We start from the raw sequence: 16,030 nt of genomic DNA on the forward strand, positions 1-16,030 counted from the left end.
ACATTTTCTTAGTGACAAAAAATTTGAAAAATTTGGATGATGTCCAAAATGCCATCTCGAGATATTTTACTCAAAAACCAATTGATTTTTTATCGGTGTGGGATTGAAATCGGCATACTAGATGGCAAAAGGTTGCTGATAACGAGGGTGATTATATTATTGATTAAAAATAAAATCTCGTTACAAATTTATTCGTTTGAATTTAATTTAAGAAAGAGACATTACTTTCCGGTCCCCCTATTACTTCTGATTGCCTAGCATTTTTAAATTTTGCTCTGGCAAACAACGCCTTCAAGTAACAAAACTACATTAAGTCAAAAATTTATAATTCATCTAGAAAACAATTTTAAAAACAGATCATTTTTATTAAATTCGTTTTTAAGAGCCTGTTTCAGTGAATAGAATTTTAAGAATTAAAGGGCTAATCTTCAAATCAAAACAATAGAAGCAGCTTTGGTAAAATAATGTTCAGTTTCTATGATCAAAATCTTCAGTCACTCAGCACTGTTATGACAGTTTGAATTTTCGAGGTGACGTATTCAGCGCAGATATTATGAGTGTATTGCGACGTCACGCTTATACATAATTACAACTAAATCGCTCTGCTTGGCGACAGTTTCACGGTTGGCTGGATAATACCCAAGTACCGAATTTACTGCATTTTCCAAGAAAATGAGATCACATTTGGATTAAATATATAAATAACGAAATTGAAAAAACTTACTCCCATTCCGTTCAAAAACTGAACCTATCCGTTGAATACGAATATCTTCCAAATTCAGATGCAGTTTCATCATAAAATCATCTACTTTCTCTTCTGCAAGTGTTCTGTGCAGGGAGGAGACGTCTGTGCTTTGAGTAGATTGGCCTCTTGCAATATACAGTGTCATTATCCATAAAAATTGCTGAAAGATATTGTATTTAAAGTATTTAAAATTCCCACTGAAGCTCTGAATATATTATCAATTAGTGAACATTAGATTTTTAGATAGAACAGGCAAATGTATAAATCTAATACACATCATAAGTCGAGCTTTCGAGGCATGAAATACGCAAGTTGAATTTCGTCAATCGGCCGAGTAGAACGAGAGATATAGAACTGTCTCCCCCCCTTTTTTTTTTTGGCGCAGTGTACATTCAGGTAAATCATGATAACTCGATTATCCCTAATGGAAGTCGGTATGGTATGTGATTAGTGTGAGTTAATATGAGCATCACAATATCATTTCGCGACATTAATTAGGCTGTGAATTAAATCTGCCTTCTTCTAGAACATCGGATCTAAACTATTTACAGTCTCTTAGATCCGATGTTTACAGTCTCTTAAGAGACTGTAAATAGTTTAGATCGGTAAATAGAGGGAAATGCATCTAGAAGCTCAGCCTACTAAGAAAGCCCATTCATGTTCTGAAGGAGGTTTGTTTTATTTGATTACGATAAAGCACATAAGGGCTATCTGCTTATGGGGAGATATGCTTTCGTGGAGGGTTTTCTAGGAGAAACTGGCTTATGTATAGATTACACACGAGGGAAAAAAACGCCCATGCAGCCAGCCCATTCATGTTCTGCAGGAGGTTTGTTTTATTTGATTACGATAAAGCACATAAGGGCTCTCTGCTTATGGGGAGGTATGCCTTCGTGGAGGGCTTTCTAGGAGAAACTGGCTTACGTATAGATTACGCACGAGGAAAAAAGACGCCCATGCAGCCAGCCCATTTGCATGGATTCGGACTGAGGCCGGAACTGGAAGGCCCAGGTCAGCGATTATATTGTTCGGCCGCTGATGAGCGTTCAATAAGAGAGATTCGATTAGAATGATGACCAGTCAAATCGATATCTTCACCTTCAGGATACTTATCTACCATACAGGCTTAATGAGATCTGGCATTATCATCCGTCAAAAGAAAATCTTTTCATAGAAGTCAAGGCGAAACTTCATCTAGTTTATAGAACCTATGCTATTCTCAAATCAATGATAAATACGCAAAATTGATATTGGCTTTTATTATGAATGTTTTCTATGCAGTAACTCACTGCAATGAAAACCGGATTTTTTAGGGACATTCCACGGGAATTTTTTTTTTCCTCCGAGTTATTTCCAGATCGTATAATGCGAACTTTTAATACAAAAAATGAGATCGAAATTTACGTGTTTGAGTTATACGCCGAATTTATAAAAGATACATTTAAAAATAAGGAAAAGATCAGCATACAAAAATTTGATTTCTACTTGTACCTAAATGCTTTTATTGGCGATTCTTGCGATTTTCTAAGACCCAATTCGTAGCAATTTCTTCTAGTGTAAGCCATTTCGTTACTCCTTTTCCCGAAACACATTCATTCTTTAACATATCAATTATTGTGACTTTATTTTTCTTCTACTCAAGTATGGAACTTTCATACTTAAGATCCTATACTAACATTCAATACCTAACATCCTTGGTACAGCATGATTTTCATTTTCTTTTGCAAATTGAATGACTTTGGATATGAAACCAGCACTGCGTTTGTTTCGTTTGGCAGGAGCCATATTTACTACTAAAAGAAACTCTAGTTCAACTATATTTCAACTAAAGCAAATACGATTTACTAAAGCCTTCGATGTTCACTTCAAAATAACGGCTTCAAATGCTGTAGAAATAGAAAATATCTGACACATAATTCCGCAAATTCATTGAGATCGGAAGTACATTCTTATCCCAAATTATGTCCCCCTTTCTCCTCAAACACAGAATAACATTCTTGTGCACACCTGCAATAAATACAACCCACTCTCCCTGCAGAGTAATTTACTCCCTCAGTCATTTCCCCCCACACACATGTTGTTTCTCTTACCGCTTGTCAGTTCGGTATGCCATTGTTCGAAAGCCTGTCATAAGTCTTCGAATGAAGGATTGGATTGGATTGGATTATTGTAATTTGGCACAAAACCTGTCTAGGTTATCTGCGCCAGACAAATGGTAACAATGCAATTAGTCATTTGTAAAAACTTCCAGCTTAGGTAAGAGACAGATTACAGTCTATGATAAGAGCTCATATCTTAAAAAAAAACAGGTTAAAATCCATTATAAAAGCCAATATCTTTTAAAAACAGAAACAAATTACGATGATGTGCTTTTCCAATTAAATTTTTTAAGTCCAGTTCTGAACTATTAAAATGTTTTTGGCGAAAATAATTAAAACTCTGGCATTCCACCAAGATATGAACTGTCAGATCTGCGTTGCACTTTGGGCAGCTGGGATTCTCTTCTCCCTTCAGAAGATACTCATGGGTCAGGCGACAATGGCCAATTCTCAGTTGAGTCAAGAGGACATCTTCCTTTCTATTAACCATACATGGCCAGTATCCAATGGTGGGTTTTACATTTCTCAGCTTGTTACATACTCTGTCATCCCATTGCTTCTGCCATTTGCTGAGGATTTTGCTTTTGACAAACCCTTTGATGTCTGCTAGTGGAATCTGAAGATTGTACATTGTGGTTGCAGTTTTAGCTGCAATATCTGCCAATTCATTCCCCTTAATGGCAACGTGTCCAGGGATCCACGAATATAGAATCTGGTATCCCCGAATTTTTAAAGAATGATTCAACTTTAGGATTCTGATTGCAACTGGATGGGTACATTGAGCGTGATTTTTCAATGACATTAAGGCACTCATGGAATCTGTGTAGATAATAAATTTTGTGTACTTTTGTTTTGAAAGGTAAGTCAAAGCCAGATGGATTGCAGTAAGCTCAGAAGTAAGCACAGAGCAAATTGTATGTAATCGAACCCCTACTATTGTTTTTTCTGTGACGAAAGCAGCGCCAACATGATCCTGGGATTTTGATCCGTCTGTATATAGAGGGATATATTTCCTATATTTGTTTCTATGTTGAAAAAAAATCTGCTTGTAGATGATTTCATTAGTTTGTGATTTATTCCAGTGTCGAAAAGTATCCAGAGAATGGATTCTCCTATCCTCCCAGGGAGGAATTCCAAAAAAATCCTGCATCTGTATATCTATATTAGATAAATTATACTCCTCCACCAGAGCACTCATCCGCAAGCCGAAAGATGGGACACATGATGGTCGTGCCTGATATAAACGGGAGTATTGGTCATTAAGCAATATTGACCGTGTAGAATTTTCGGTTTGTGATAAGACTTTGAAATAATGCTTAAGACAGATTTTCACGTCTTAACCGCAGGGAGGTCTCGTTACTTTCCACATATAAGCTTTCCACTGGAGAAGTTCTAAAGGCACTAGTGCATATCCGAAGTGCATGGTGATGTTTGGCTAATACTGAAGGCCTTGCCGACCCATAAATGATTGATCCATAATCTAGTTTCGAACGAATGAGAGCTCTATATATAAGAAGCATTGAGCTTCGATCAGCACCCCAAGAAGTATTTGACAGTACTTTCAGAATATTCATAGTTTTTAAACATTTCTTTTTTAGATATGTAATATGGGGGAGGAACGTAAGCTTATGGTCAAATATCATTCCTAGGAATTTTATTTCCTTTTCTACAGGAATCAGCACATCTTGCAGATAAAGTTCGGGGTCAGGATGAAGAATTTTCTTTCGACAGAAATGTACACACACAGTCTTTTGAGTAGAGAATCTAAAACCATTTTCCTGTGACCATTTAACAATTCTATTGAGAGATGTCTGCAATTTACATTCGATGTCTTTCAGGTCTTCTCCCTGGCAACTGACTTGCAGGTCATCGACATAGAGCATACCCTGGACTACTAGAGGCAGTTGTTTTAAAACAGAATTAATTTTTATACTAAATAATGTAACACTTAATACACTTCCTTGCGGAACGCCCTCTTCTTGATGGAACATGTCAGAAAGTGTATCGCCTATCTTCACATGAAACTTCCGATCCTGTAGGAAATGTTTGATGAATATCGGCATGTTTCCTCGTAAACCATTGTTATATAGGTCACGAAGGATACCGTATCTCCAGGTGGTATCATAGGCTTTCTTTATATCAAAGAAAATGGAAACAATGATTTCTTCTAACGAACGCTCTACGGATACCTGTTTCTAAGAGTAGGATATTATTGATAGTTGCTCTTCCTTTTCTAAAACCGTTCTGATAAGGGGAGATACAATTATTTGTCTCTAAATAATAAACCAGACGAGTGTTGACCATCTTTTCAAAGAATTTGCAGAGGCAGCTAGTAAGGGCGATGGGACGGTAATTCGACGGATTAGTAGGGTCTTTTCCTGGTTTAACAATGGGGATGACAAAAGCTATTTTCCAGTCATTTGGAAAGACTTGTTCCTTCCATACTCTATTAAAGAGAAAGAGGATGGTTGCCAATGACTTGGAAGGAAGATGTTTCAGCATAGGATAGGCAATATCATCTGGACCAGGACATGAATTTTTTGTCTGCAGCAGAGCTCTTTTCAGTTCAAGCACAGTAAAATCCTGATTATATGGTTCAGTATTGGGAGAGTTGAAATTAATTAGTTGTTTTTCAATGCAATTTTTTTGCGGAAAGAAATTCAAGAGGGTAGTTACTACTGTGTGAGACGGCTGAGAAACTCTGTCCAATAGCGTTGGCAATTTCTTCCCTACTAGTAACTGTTTCGCCACTTTTCTTTAAAATGGAAAGTGTGTGCTCTTTGTAGATACCGGACGCTTTCCGCACTCTCTCCCACACCTTCTTACCCGAAGTTGAAGAGCTAATCGAAGACACATACGAGATCCAAGAATTCTTCTGACTTTTCCTTCGCACCTGTCGAGCTTTTGCTTTAGCCCTTTTGAATATTACGAGATTTGATTCTGAAGGATATCGCCGAAAAATGCTCCAAGCTTTTCTTTGTTTTCTGATGGCGTCCTGGCATTCAGGATTCCACCAGGGCTTTGGGTATTTTGGCTGTTTACCCAACGTTTTTGGTATACATATATCAGCTGCTTGAATAATTTTATCTGTAATGATCTTCACAGCCTGATCAATGTGCACATTCTTTATTATTTCTTCAGTAAAAAGAGCATAATGTAAGAAAGAGTCCCAGTCGGCTTTGTCCAACAAAAAGCGTGGTGTTCTAGGTATAAACACACTCCTATTTCCTGTAATGCTTATGATAATAGGAAAATGATCGCTATTATATAGATAATTCTCGACATTAAAAAAACAAAAAGGCAAAAGCTGTGGAGAAACAATAGCAAGGTCAATGGAATGAAAGGTCCTTGTTGGCTGATGAAAATAAGTGCTTTCTGTGTTGTTAAGGATACAGAGACAGTGGTCGTGGAGTAGCTGTTCAATTTGCTTTCCTCGTGGGTTGGTGTCTTTACTACCCCACAAGGGATTGTGTCCATTGAAATCACCGACTAGAATAAACGGAGCTGGTAATTGGGCAATTAGATCCTCTAAATCTTTTAAGTTAATGTTCTCATTAGGCGGGATGTAAATACTGCAGACAGTAGTCAGTGTTCGAATGCTCAACTGTACTGCAACTGCTTGGAGAGGAGTATCCAAAGGGAGAGCACTCGAAGGGCAATTAATTGAGGTAAGTAGACAGACACCACCACTTGCGCGTTCACTGAATGTCTTATCCTTTCTTGTCATCGAGTACCTACGTAGCTTTGCAAAATTACCAGGTTTGAGGAATGTCTCTTGTATCGCTATACAAATAGGTCGATATTTATTAATAAGTTGCTTAATGCCATCAATACCCTGATAGAAGCCCCGGCAGTTCCACGAAATGAGAGTAGCCATTAGGAATGTTTATTGCTTCGATGCTGTTTCTTTGTTTTGTGAGGTAGAACATTTTTCGAGAGATCTCCGCCTCCATCTGTTTCCATCTCAGAATCGATAAAGTCTGAAAAGGTCCCTTCAATAGAGCTTCGGCTTGAGCTTCTCTTTTCTGAGCTTTTGATTTTCTTTTTTGAACTCTCTGTTTCTTGTGTTTTTATTTCTCGACTTTCTATTGTCTGTTTGGGAGGAGGTGGAAGAAAGACTTTTTCTTTGTCATTTGTTTTTGGTTCAGGTATCTTCTTCTGTGTGCTATGCGATGTTTGTGTACTTATTGACCGATATGATTTAGTGGCTTGTGCATAGGAGACATTTGCTTTTGACTGACCCGTGCTAAAAAGTTTCTTAGCTTCAGGATAGGAGATTTTTCTTGTAGTCTTAATATGCTGTATTTCTTTCTCTTCTTTCCACTTAGGGCAGTTTCGTGAGTATGCTGGATGATTGCCCTGACAGTTTGCACATTTTGGATCAGCTACACAATCCTGACTTTCGTGACCTCCTGCAGAACAGCGAGCACATGCCAGGTTTCTCCGGCATGCGGCCTTCGCATGGCCAAACCGTTAACACTTGAAGCAGCGCAGTGGGTTCGGCACGTAAGGTCTGATGGGGCAATTTAGGTAACCTGCCTTAATGGCTTTCGGTAGCTCTGGAGAGGAGAAAGACAGAATAAGATGTTTTGTGTTGACGAGTTTCCGTCTCTACGGACTTTTAATCGGCGGACGCCACATACATTTTGCTCGGCGAGTTCTTTTGAAAGTTCATCCTCAGAGACTGATATCAAGTCTATTTCCGAAATGACACCTCTTGACGTGTTCAAAGACTTATGTGGGGATACAGTAATAGAATGTTCCCCCATTTTGGTCATTTTTTGGAGAGAGGAAGATTGTGCATCAGATGTAGTCTCGATGAGCAGAGATCCTGAACGGAGCTTTTTTATGTGTTTTGGCTCGCCTACTGAGGCCGCAATATGCTTATGGATGAAGAATGGTGATAGATTTTCTAGCTCACCAGTGATAACTAAGAACTTTGGATATTTGTTTGTGCTAATTAAGATCGAAGTACAAATTCTTTTAGCAGCTCCAGAATTTTTCGTATCCATATGGTTAGGAGAAGAAGTTAAAGTATTCATATTGAAAAGAGAGAAGGTTTCGGGCCCGACCACCCCACCCACTATGGAGCCCAACAAGGGAACACAGATCCCTGTGTTAGGGCTAGCCGGGCCTATACGCAAACTGAAGTCCCCACAGTCGGCTTTCCCAAAAGCGGAGACTTCCGAGAGCTTATCCCCTAGCCACTGACCAATAGGACTAGTGGCCAGCCGATTGACACTAGCGGGGACAGCTAAGTGCCTCCCGTTTTAAGTAGAAGCAGAGGCCAAAGCAGTGTGTTGGGGACAGTACCTCGCCCCTCAACTGCCAGGATCCTCCTTTCCCACCCTACGGGTCACCATGCACGGCAAACGCATAGGCGGTATTCTGATCATGGTGAGACAGAAACCAAGAGTAGTAGCTGCATCTCACAGTGAGCCCCAACCTCCAGTAGAGGAAACCACAAGGGAGAAAAATAGGAGAGAGAGCTAGACAAGAGGAGAGGAAAGAGAGGAGGAAAGGTCACTGGGGCCCCGGGAGTGTGATACCCGATCACCAAGACGGCAATCCCCTGAGGGTTCTTCACGTGCTATGCTTTAGCTGGGCATGTTGGAACAGCCTTCACGCCTAGGGTGGCCCTACCAGGAGCTATGCTCCCGACGTACTTCGCCCGTTCCGCCCAGTGACACCCCCCGCCACGTTGAGGCAGCATAGCAGGACTTTGGGGGGGGTCTTCGAATGAAGGACTTCAAAAGATAACAGCATCGCGCATGTATCTTTTAGGTTTCTTCGTAACAAAATGGGTGCGCGATATACGGCGAAAATATTTGAAAAAATTAATAAATATAGTTTAAAATTACAGGCGCACGTTATACTCCTGTACATTGAATATCAGAATACTTTAATACATTTATAATTGAATAAACTAAATGTAACTTATAGTAATAATACTCATAACTGTTATAATCGACAAATAATAACAACCTTGACAAATCAGAAAATGCAACACGTTTAGTCATTTAGCTTGGCGATGCAAAAGATATCATCTTAAGCGATAAACCTCTGGAAGAGGATTCCGTTGATATTGAGAAGTATCTGCTTAGAATAAGATATGTCTTCATGGAGAACTTTCCAACAAGAATCAGCTCTCAGTATTGGTTTATATCTTTGAGTGACAAGTTACGAATTATTTCTCAATCAACAGGCAAGCACTGGATAGGTGCGAACTTAAGCATTACTAAGTATAACAGAGATTGGAAACCGCTGTTTGTTGAAGACCGTAGAAGGCCTAATAAGTGGAAAAAAGTGCCTTAATTAGTAAACCATCTTTTGTTATCAATTTCTTATGAAAAAGGTCTGATGGGAACACCAGATGAGTTCTTTGTACGGAATATTAAATTATACGCAATTTTTGCGGCATTTTATTTAAACTTATTTCCTCGAATTTCATTACAGATAGATTTCTTATTCAATTAATTCAGTTCTCACTTCGCGGCAAGGTGAAATACGTAAAACCTTTATATATGTTCATTAAAAGTTGAAAGGTATAGAAAAACATAAAACATCAAATATAGTTAAAACAATTAAAAAAACAATTTTTACATTTAAAATTAGTGTTTCTACGCAATAACAAGCAGTTCGGCCAGCAGGCAAGAAGGCAGATTTTTCGGTACATAAAACTAAAAGTTTCCGTTTTGTCCCACTCAGGAAAAATGCACTGAAGATGCAGCAACTGACTTAATTCACTATCCTGCTAAGTTACAAATGTAAACAAATATGGCTGCTATGGTTAAAAAAAAAAGCCTCACTTAAACAGCTTTTAAATTGTTGCTAATTCTACAATTATTGCATGCAGATTGACTAAAGGCATAAAAACCTTAACCGGAAGATAAAAATATAAAACAGTCATTTTTAAAGCAAAAAATACACAATTTACCAACATATAAATAAAAACACTGAGCTCACGGAGCTGAGTCAGAGTGGGTATACTATTTATATATACTTTTGGTGCTGCCAATTGCAACCAAAAAGGGAGGTGCACAATTATATGTTATAGCAGCTCTATATACAAAATTTCAATGTTCCGAGGCTACTCTTTTGAGTTATAGGAGATACATACGTACGTACAGACGCCACAAAAAATCTCTTCTGAATACATTTAAAAATCAGTCTTAAAATTCGTTTGGAGGGGGGGAAGTCCTCTATTCTGTCCTTACGTACAGATGTCACTCAAAAACGTCGTTATATTGCATTAGATAGCGGCCAAAATGGATATTTTCCTTCAAATATGACACCCGGAATTTTTCACGATTACAATATTTTCTTTACAAGGAAGTAAAAAAGCGTACGTCCCATAGTAGAAAGCGTACGTCCCACGCTATAGGACATACAAATCCTTCAAACTGTTGCATCAAAATCAAAATTACGTCGAATTTCTTGTGCAGTAATCTGAAATTTTCAAATTGTAATTAATTTTTACTTTTATTTTAATAGTGTAGTTTTTACCCTAAGTATTTAGCGTTCTATTGTTTCCTTTAATAACAAAATAAACCCTTCATTCCTTGCAACTCAGTATCTCATACTATGCTTGACTCGAGAAATAAGAATTCAACCTACAAGATCAGCTTAAGAATTTAAAAACGCTGCCAAGCTCAGGAACGGAGAAAATTTCCACAAGGGCTTGTTACTGCCTTACGAAGCAAAATGATTTTAATCTTATTAAAAGATGACACTTAAAGAAAATTTTCGGATCTTTTCCGTTACCGAACTTTCCCATTACAAGTACCAAACGTTTTCTACGGGAAAATACATACGCCAACACTGCTTATTCTTATCAAAACAGTATTCTTGTTTTCAAAATATTGTCAATAAAATATTTAAAAACGCGCCATTTTTTTGTGCTATATTTATTAAAAGGAGTAACTTAAGAGATTTAGTATGATCAAGCAAATTTTACCTTTACTAAAATACTAAGCTGACGACGAAAGTACTTTTCTCGCAAAGTGAACACCAAGTTGGAGATTTCAAGAAAAAACTGTTTGGCGCCTGTTGTGCATCAAAATTTGGCTAAAAGCGTCTAGTACATGCACACAACCAATTTTAGAAAAGATCCAGAATTTTATTTGCGGTAAAATGAAACCACTATATCTTTAGGAATAAAATTTCTGACATTAAATATTAAAAATTAATTCCTTTAATATTTAGTTAGCTAAATGTTATTGACTTTTAACTATCTGCAGTTAGGTATTGGTTAATCAGCGTTTCGAAGTAAAATTGTCATTTTCCTCCATTGTCACTAACTATGCTAACGGGTCTTTAATTTCGAGTTGCAGTTTCTACTATCTTCTGAATAATTCCATGTATTTTCAGTATCGTTCAGCTTCAGTAGAAATTCGATTATCCGTGCAACAGATTCTAAAGCTCCAGGTATCCAAAATGCTTTATCTTTTCTATAGACTGCAGGGCCGTTCCTAGCAAGGGTGCAGCGTATAAAAGTACGCGGGCGTCCCAAATCAGGGGCAAGTCAGAGAGGCTACATACTTGGGAGTTCGTTGTAACGGTTCACTCACATGGGGTCCTCACATTTCCATGACCATCGGGAAAGCCATAGGAGTCTCTAGGAAGCTCCGAAACTTTCTTCACGCCTCCTCACCACTGGATCTTGCTCGCAAGAAGCACATTTGCACATCAATATTAAGACCCATCCTTACATATGCCTCCCCTGCATGGTGCTCTGTTCCCACAGTATCAAATAAATTTCAGGTTTTCCAAAAACAACTACTTACGAAAAATCACAGGAGCCCCCTGGTTCGTTCGCAATGAACAGCTTAACAGAGACCTTAAACTCCAAAGTCTGGCGTTATTCATCAATAAATTAAATAATTTTTTCAAGAAAGCCATCACCAACGCGGAGGTAAATTATTCAGACAATTCTGAGTACGAGCTCCTAGAAATTGACATCAATTTAAGGCTCTATGCAACCCACATTTATCGGAATCCTCTATAAATAATCTTAACTTCTTCCAGCCAATTTTGAAGTTTCAAAGTATGATGTTTTCATTTACACTGGTCTGGGCCACATCTACACAATCTTCCTGCAGTCCCTTGTCAAGGTATTCCTGCGAAGCATTGTATGTTATGTCTCCCCTAACCGAGGTTATTTGAGGTGCCTGTAATAGCGGGATATATTTCCTGCTGAAACAGGCATATCAAAAGTATCAAAGTATCAAATGAAGGGCGGCTGGATTCTCGCGACACCACCACTAAATATTTTAAATTTATTAAATTCGTTATAAATACTTGTCAAATACAGGTACTTTTTATACAATTTGTCGTATGTAAGTAGAGTACAACACCAGTTATCCGAACTCCGACTATCCGAATCGCTTTCAGAATTTAAGTAAACAATAAAGACAAACATGATGGTGGACAATCAACGATTTCAGACACTGAAAGGAGCAAACCTACACTTTTAAACTCCGTGTCGATGCTTGAAAACAAAGGTGGTAGTTCAAGAAAATCGATGATGGCAGCAACAAACGCAAATTTAGAAGATGTTTTTAAGTGGTTTTTGCAGCAACGTTCGATGAGGAAACTGAATTTCGGGTCAGATTCTTTGTGAAAAAGCTAAAATCTTAGCCCAGAAGCTTGGCTGGTCATCATTCAAAAGTGTAACGGCTGGCTAAGAAATTTTAAGTGCTGGCAGGTGTTCGTCAGCTTTCTTTGACAGAGTTCTTCAGCAAACAGCGACTTTCAGCACTTGTAAGTACTGTACAGTATGCTATCTAACATGTAGTATGTAAAAGCGTTGCCGTTTCATTTTAATTAATTAAAACCTGTTTTTCTTTAAAAATAGTTTTTTTCCTCTCATTTTCAAGATACTGTATATACATTAATTAGCAAACTCTACTTAGACCCTTTCTTTGGAAAAAATCTAATTATCCGAGCTTTTGAATATCCGAATGGGGTCCGGTCCCATTTGATTCGGATAATTGGAGTTCTACTGTACTTAGTGAGTATGAAATAGAAAAATTTTATTAACACGTTGAGCGCCATGTCAGCCATCTGTGGCTGACACTAGACTTTCCGTTTAGGCCGCATCAGCCATCTGTGGCTGACACTAGACTTTCCGTTTAGGCCGCATCAGCCATCTGTGGCTGACACTAGACTTTCCGTTTAGGCCGCGTCGACCGCTGCTGGCTGACAGCGTGTAACATGATATATAACTATACAATTTACCCTGTTTTATGGAATTACAGAAAAATTATTTAAAATTTACTTAATTTTCATTCATTACAGGGCTAATGGATTTCATTGAAACACGGTAAGTATAAAAACGGTTCTCCACTATTACAAATTGTGACAACTGTCTTTTAGTCTTTTTTCTGGCCATTACTCTGATAGCTTCAGTTGCATTTTTATCATAACATACTGTGGGTAAAAAAAGCATTTGCACACCTACATTTTTGTTTGCAATTCATAAAAAGAAGCATTGAGAAAAAAAAATTGTATTGCCAAATCAGAATAAGTTTAATCATCCAAAACAAACAGAAAAATTACAATAATATAAATAACAATGCTTTTTTGTAACAAAATTAAAATATCTCGTATCAAAAAAGTATTTGCACACCTGCATGGATACAAAAGAAATAAAATATATAAGCAAATTTCAAATAACTAATATTTAGTATGCATTCCTTTAGCATCTATTACTGCTTGTAATCTTGCTGGCATTGATTTAATTAAATTTTCTGTAACAGTAGGGTCAGTATTCGACCATTTTTCAATAAGGGCTTGTTTAAGGGCAGATTTGCTTGAAATCTTCCTTTTTTCTTATTTTTAAATCCAAAGAATTCCACAAATTTTCCAAAGGATTTAAGTCTGGTGTTTGTGGTGGAGTAGCAAGTTTTCTGGGTACATTATAAAGCAACCACATACGTGTTATACCGGTAGTGTACTTGAGATAGTTGTCTTGCTGAAAATAGTACGAATTACTGATACCCAATTTTATTGCACTTTGTGGCAAGTTATCTCGTAACACATCTATATAGGTTCGAGCTGTCATATTCCCATCAATGAAACACAAATTACCAACTCCTTTGCTAGCCATGCACCCCCAAATCATAGCAGAACTTCCTCCATGTTTAACTGTAGGTAACACATTTTTGGTATGAAAAGCAGTACAAGGTTTTCTCCAAACTAATTTCCTGCCATCCGATTTAAAGATATTGAACTTACTCTCGTCGGAGAGTATGACATTTTTCCAGAAATCAATTGGCATATTGATATATTCCTTAGCGAATTCAAGTCTCTTCAGTCTATTTCGTTCAGTTATGAGAGGTTTTTTCCTTGGAGATCTCCTATAAATGTGTGCATCGTGCAGGACATTTCGAACACTTTGGGCACAGATTTGAACTCCAGATGTTGAAGCGATATCATTGGCTTAAGTAATTGCACTAACAAATGAATTTTTCGATGCTTCTCTTATGATTTTTCGCTTTATTCGCAGTGAAAGTTTCTTTGGGCGTCCAAAGCGCAAGTTATTTGATGTAGATACTCTTTCTTTATGACGTTTTATAATATACCGAACAGTAGAGAAGCAAACATTTACTTTTTTACCTATTTCTCGATAACTTAGGCCATTTTCACGTAGAGAAACAATTTTTTCTCGCAACGAAATCGGCAATTCAGATGTCTTAGGTGCCATTACAATTTGAAATAGACAATCAACTGATAACGTTTCGACATCACCTCCTTTTATAGTCCTCTTACGTATGTTATTTACTGCGGGATGACTGTCAAATAATAGCATAAAAATGCAAATTTGCTAAAGTTGAGTGGGCAAATACTTTTTTGACATAAGCTATTTTAATATTGTTGCAAAAAATGTTTTTTATTAATATTATTGTATTTTTTGTAATTAATTTAAATGAATAAGCTTATTCTATTTTTTGAATGCCAATTTTTGTATTTCTTAATGCATTTTCTTATAAATTGTGAACAAAAATGTATGTGTGCAAATACTTTTTGTACCCACTGTAATTTACAATATTTCCGTACTTCAGAGGCTTTTCCCGGTTTTCTTTGGAGTTTACGCTGTCGTTTTTTAGATATTCTTGCATATCTGTTAGATGGAATATTTTCTTTTTCACAACTTGTAAGGGATAGCGCTAATTCTTTTCGGACTTCAGTAATGCTAATTTTCTGGTTCGTAATATCTTTCTATAGAATGTAACTATTTACAAAACAGACTTTGCGCGTAACGTGTTAAATGAATGCCTATAGGAATCACGTTCCAAACGTAAACTATCTTCTACAGCGATAAGAATCGCTGGCCCTACAATACCAGCACTTTTAAGCGGCGCGCGTGGCCTGAACGGGATTGCCTAAGAAATACGCTTGGCGCTCAACGTGTTAATCATTGAGCTTTTTAATTTGGGGACGGCAAACATAGGAAAGTACGCGAGCAGCCAATGGCCTAGGAAACGGCCCTGACAGATGGCATAAAATTAAGCATCTTGTTAATTAGTTCTTAATCTTTCATTTATTTAAACAAGTACCAAAGGTAACACAATGCAGTAAAAATCCTTTTACTAAAGTTGTTAAAATTGGATTTAGACGAATATATGTGCCACATAGACTGATCATCAAGCATACGGCAAATGTGTAACAACTATAAAGTGAGAAGCAATAATTTATTGTGTATGGGTTGCCTGTAAAATAATACTTAATTTTAGTTGAAGAGAAAGAAATGAGCTTTGAAGCAAAATACAAACGAAAATTTTGTTTGCACTGATAGAGTAAGAACTAAAATTCCATGTTTAGTTTAACCCCGTAAAAAAAAAATTAATTTCCTCGCTTTATTGCCATTGAAATATAGTGTGTTTAGGCAAATAATTTTTAATGTTCAATTTCCCAAGAAAATAGCGCTTTGTATTTTATTTTACAGAAATAAAAACATTTTAGCAATACAATCTCTTTTGAAATAGGAAATGCATAATTTAACTCTTGCCCCCCCCAAAAAAAAAAGGGTTTTCTATAGTTAAGTATTATTGCCGACAGTGAAACAGTCTCCAAGCAGTACTGTCGAGCTGGAGACTTTCTGAGGAAAACTGGCTGGTATACACGTTACACATGGAAAAACGCCACGAAAATGCCCATGCAGCCAGCCAGCACGTTTGCCGAG

At 37.3% G+C, this 16,030-nt stretch overlaps 1 protein-coding gene across 4 annotated transcripts in view; it reads right to left on the reverse strand.

Annotated features, from left to right (window-relative positions):
* Positions 1-16,030, reverse strand: part of LOC118187504 (uncharacterized) — a 127,164-nt gene that overhangs the window by 99,558 nt on the left and 11,576 nt on the right. For all 4 annotated transcript variants that reach the window (XM_085824358.1, XM_035357741.2, XM_085824362.1 and 1 more), the window contains exon 2: positions 725-905. In XM_085824358.1, coding sequence (XP_085680484.1) covers positions 725-905 — 181 coding nt within the window. The remainder of the gene's footprint in view (positions 1-724; positions 906-16,030) is intronic.

Source organism: Stegodyphus dumicola, chromosome 9 (assembly GCF_044657685.1).
Source record: "Stegodyphus dumicola isolate Sdum_Otavi_A_Nest chromosome 9, ASM4465768v1".
NCBI classification, from domain to species: Eukaryota; Metazoa; Arthropoda; class Arachnida; order Araneae; family Eresidae; genus Stegodyphus; species Stegodyphus dumicola.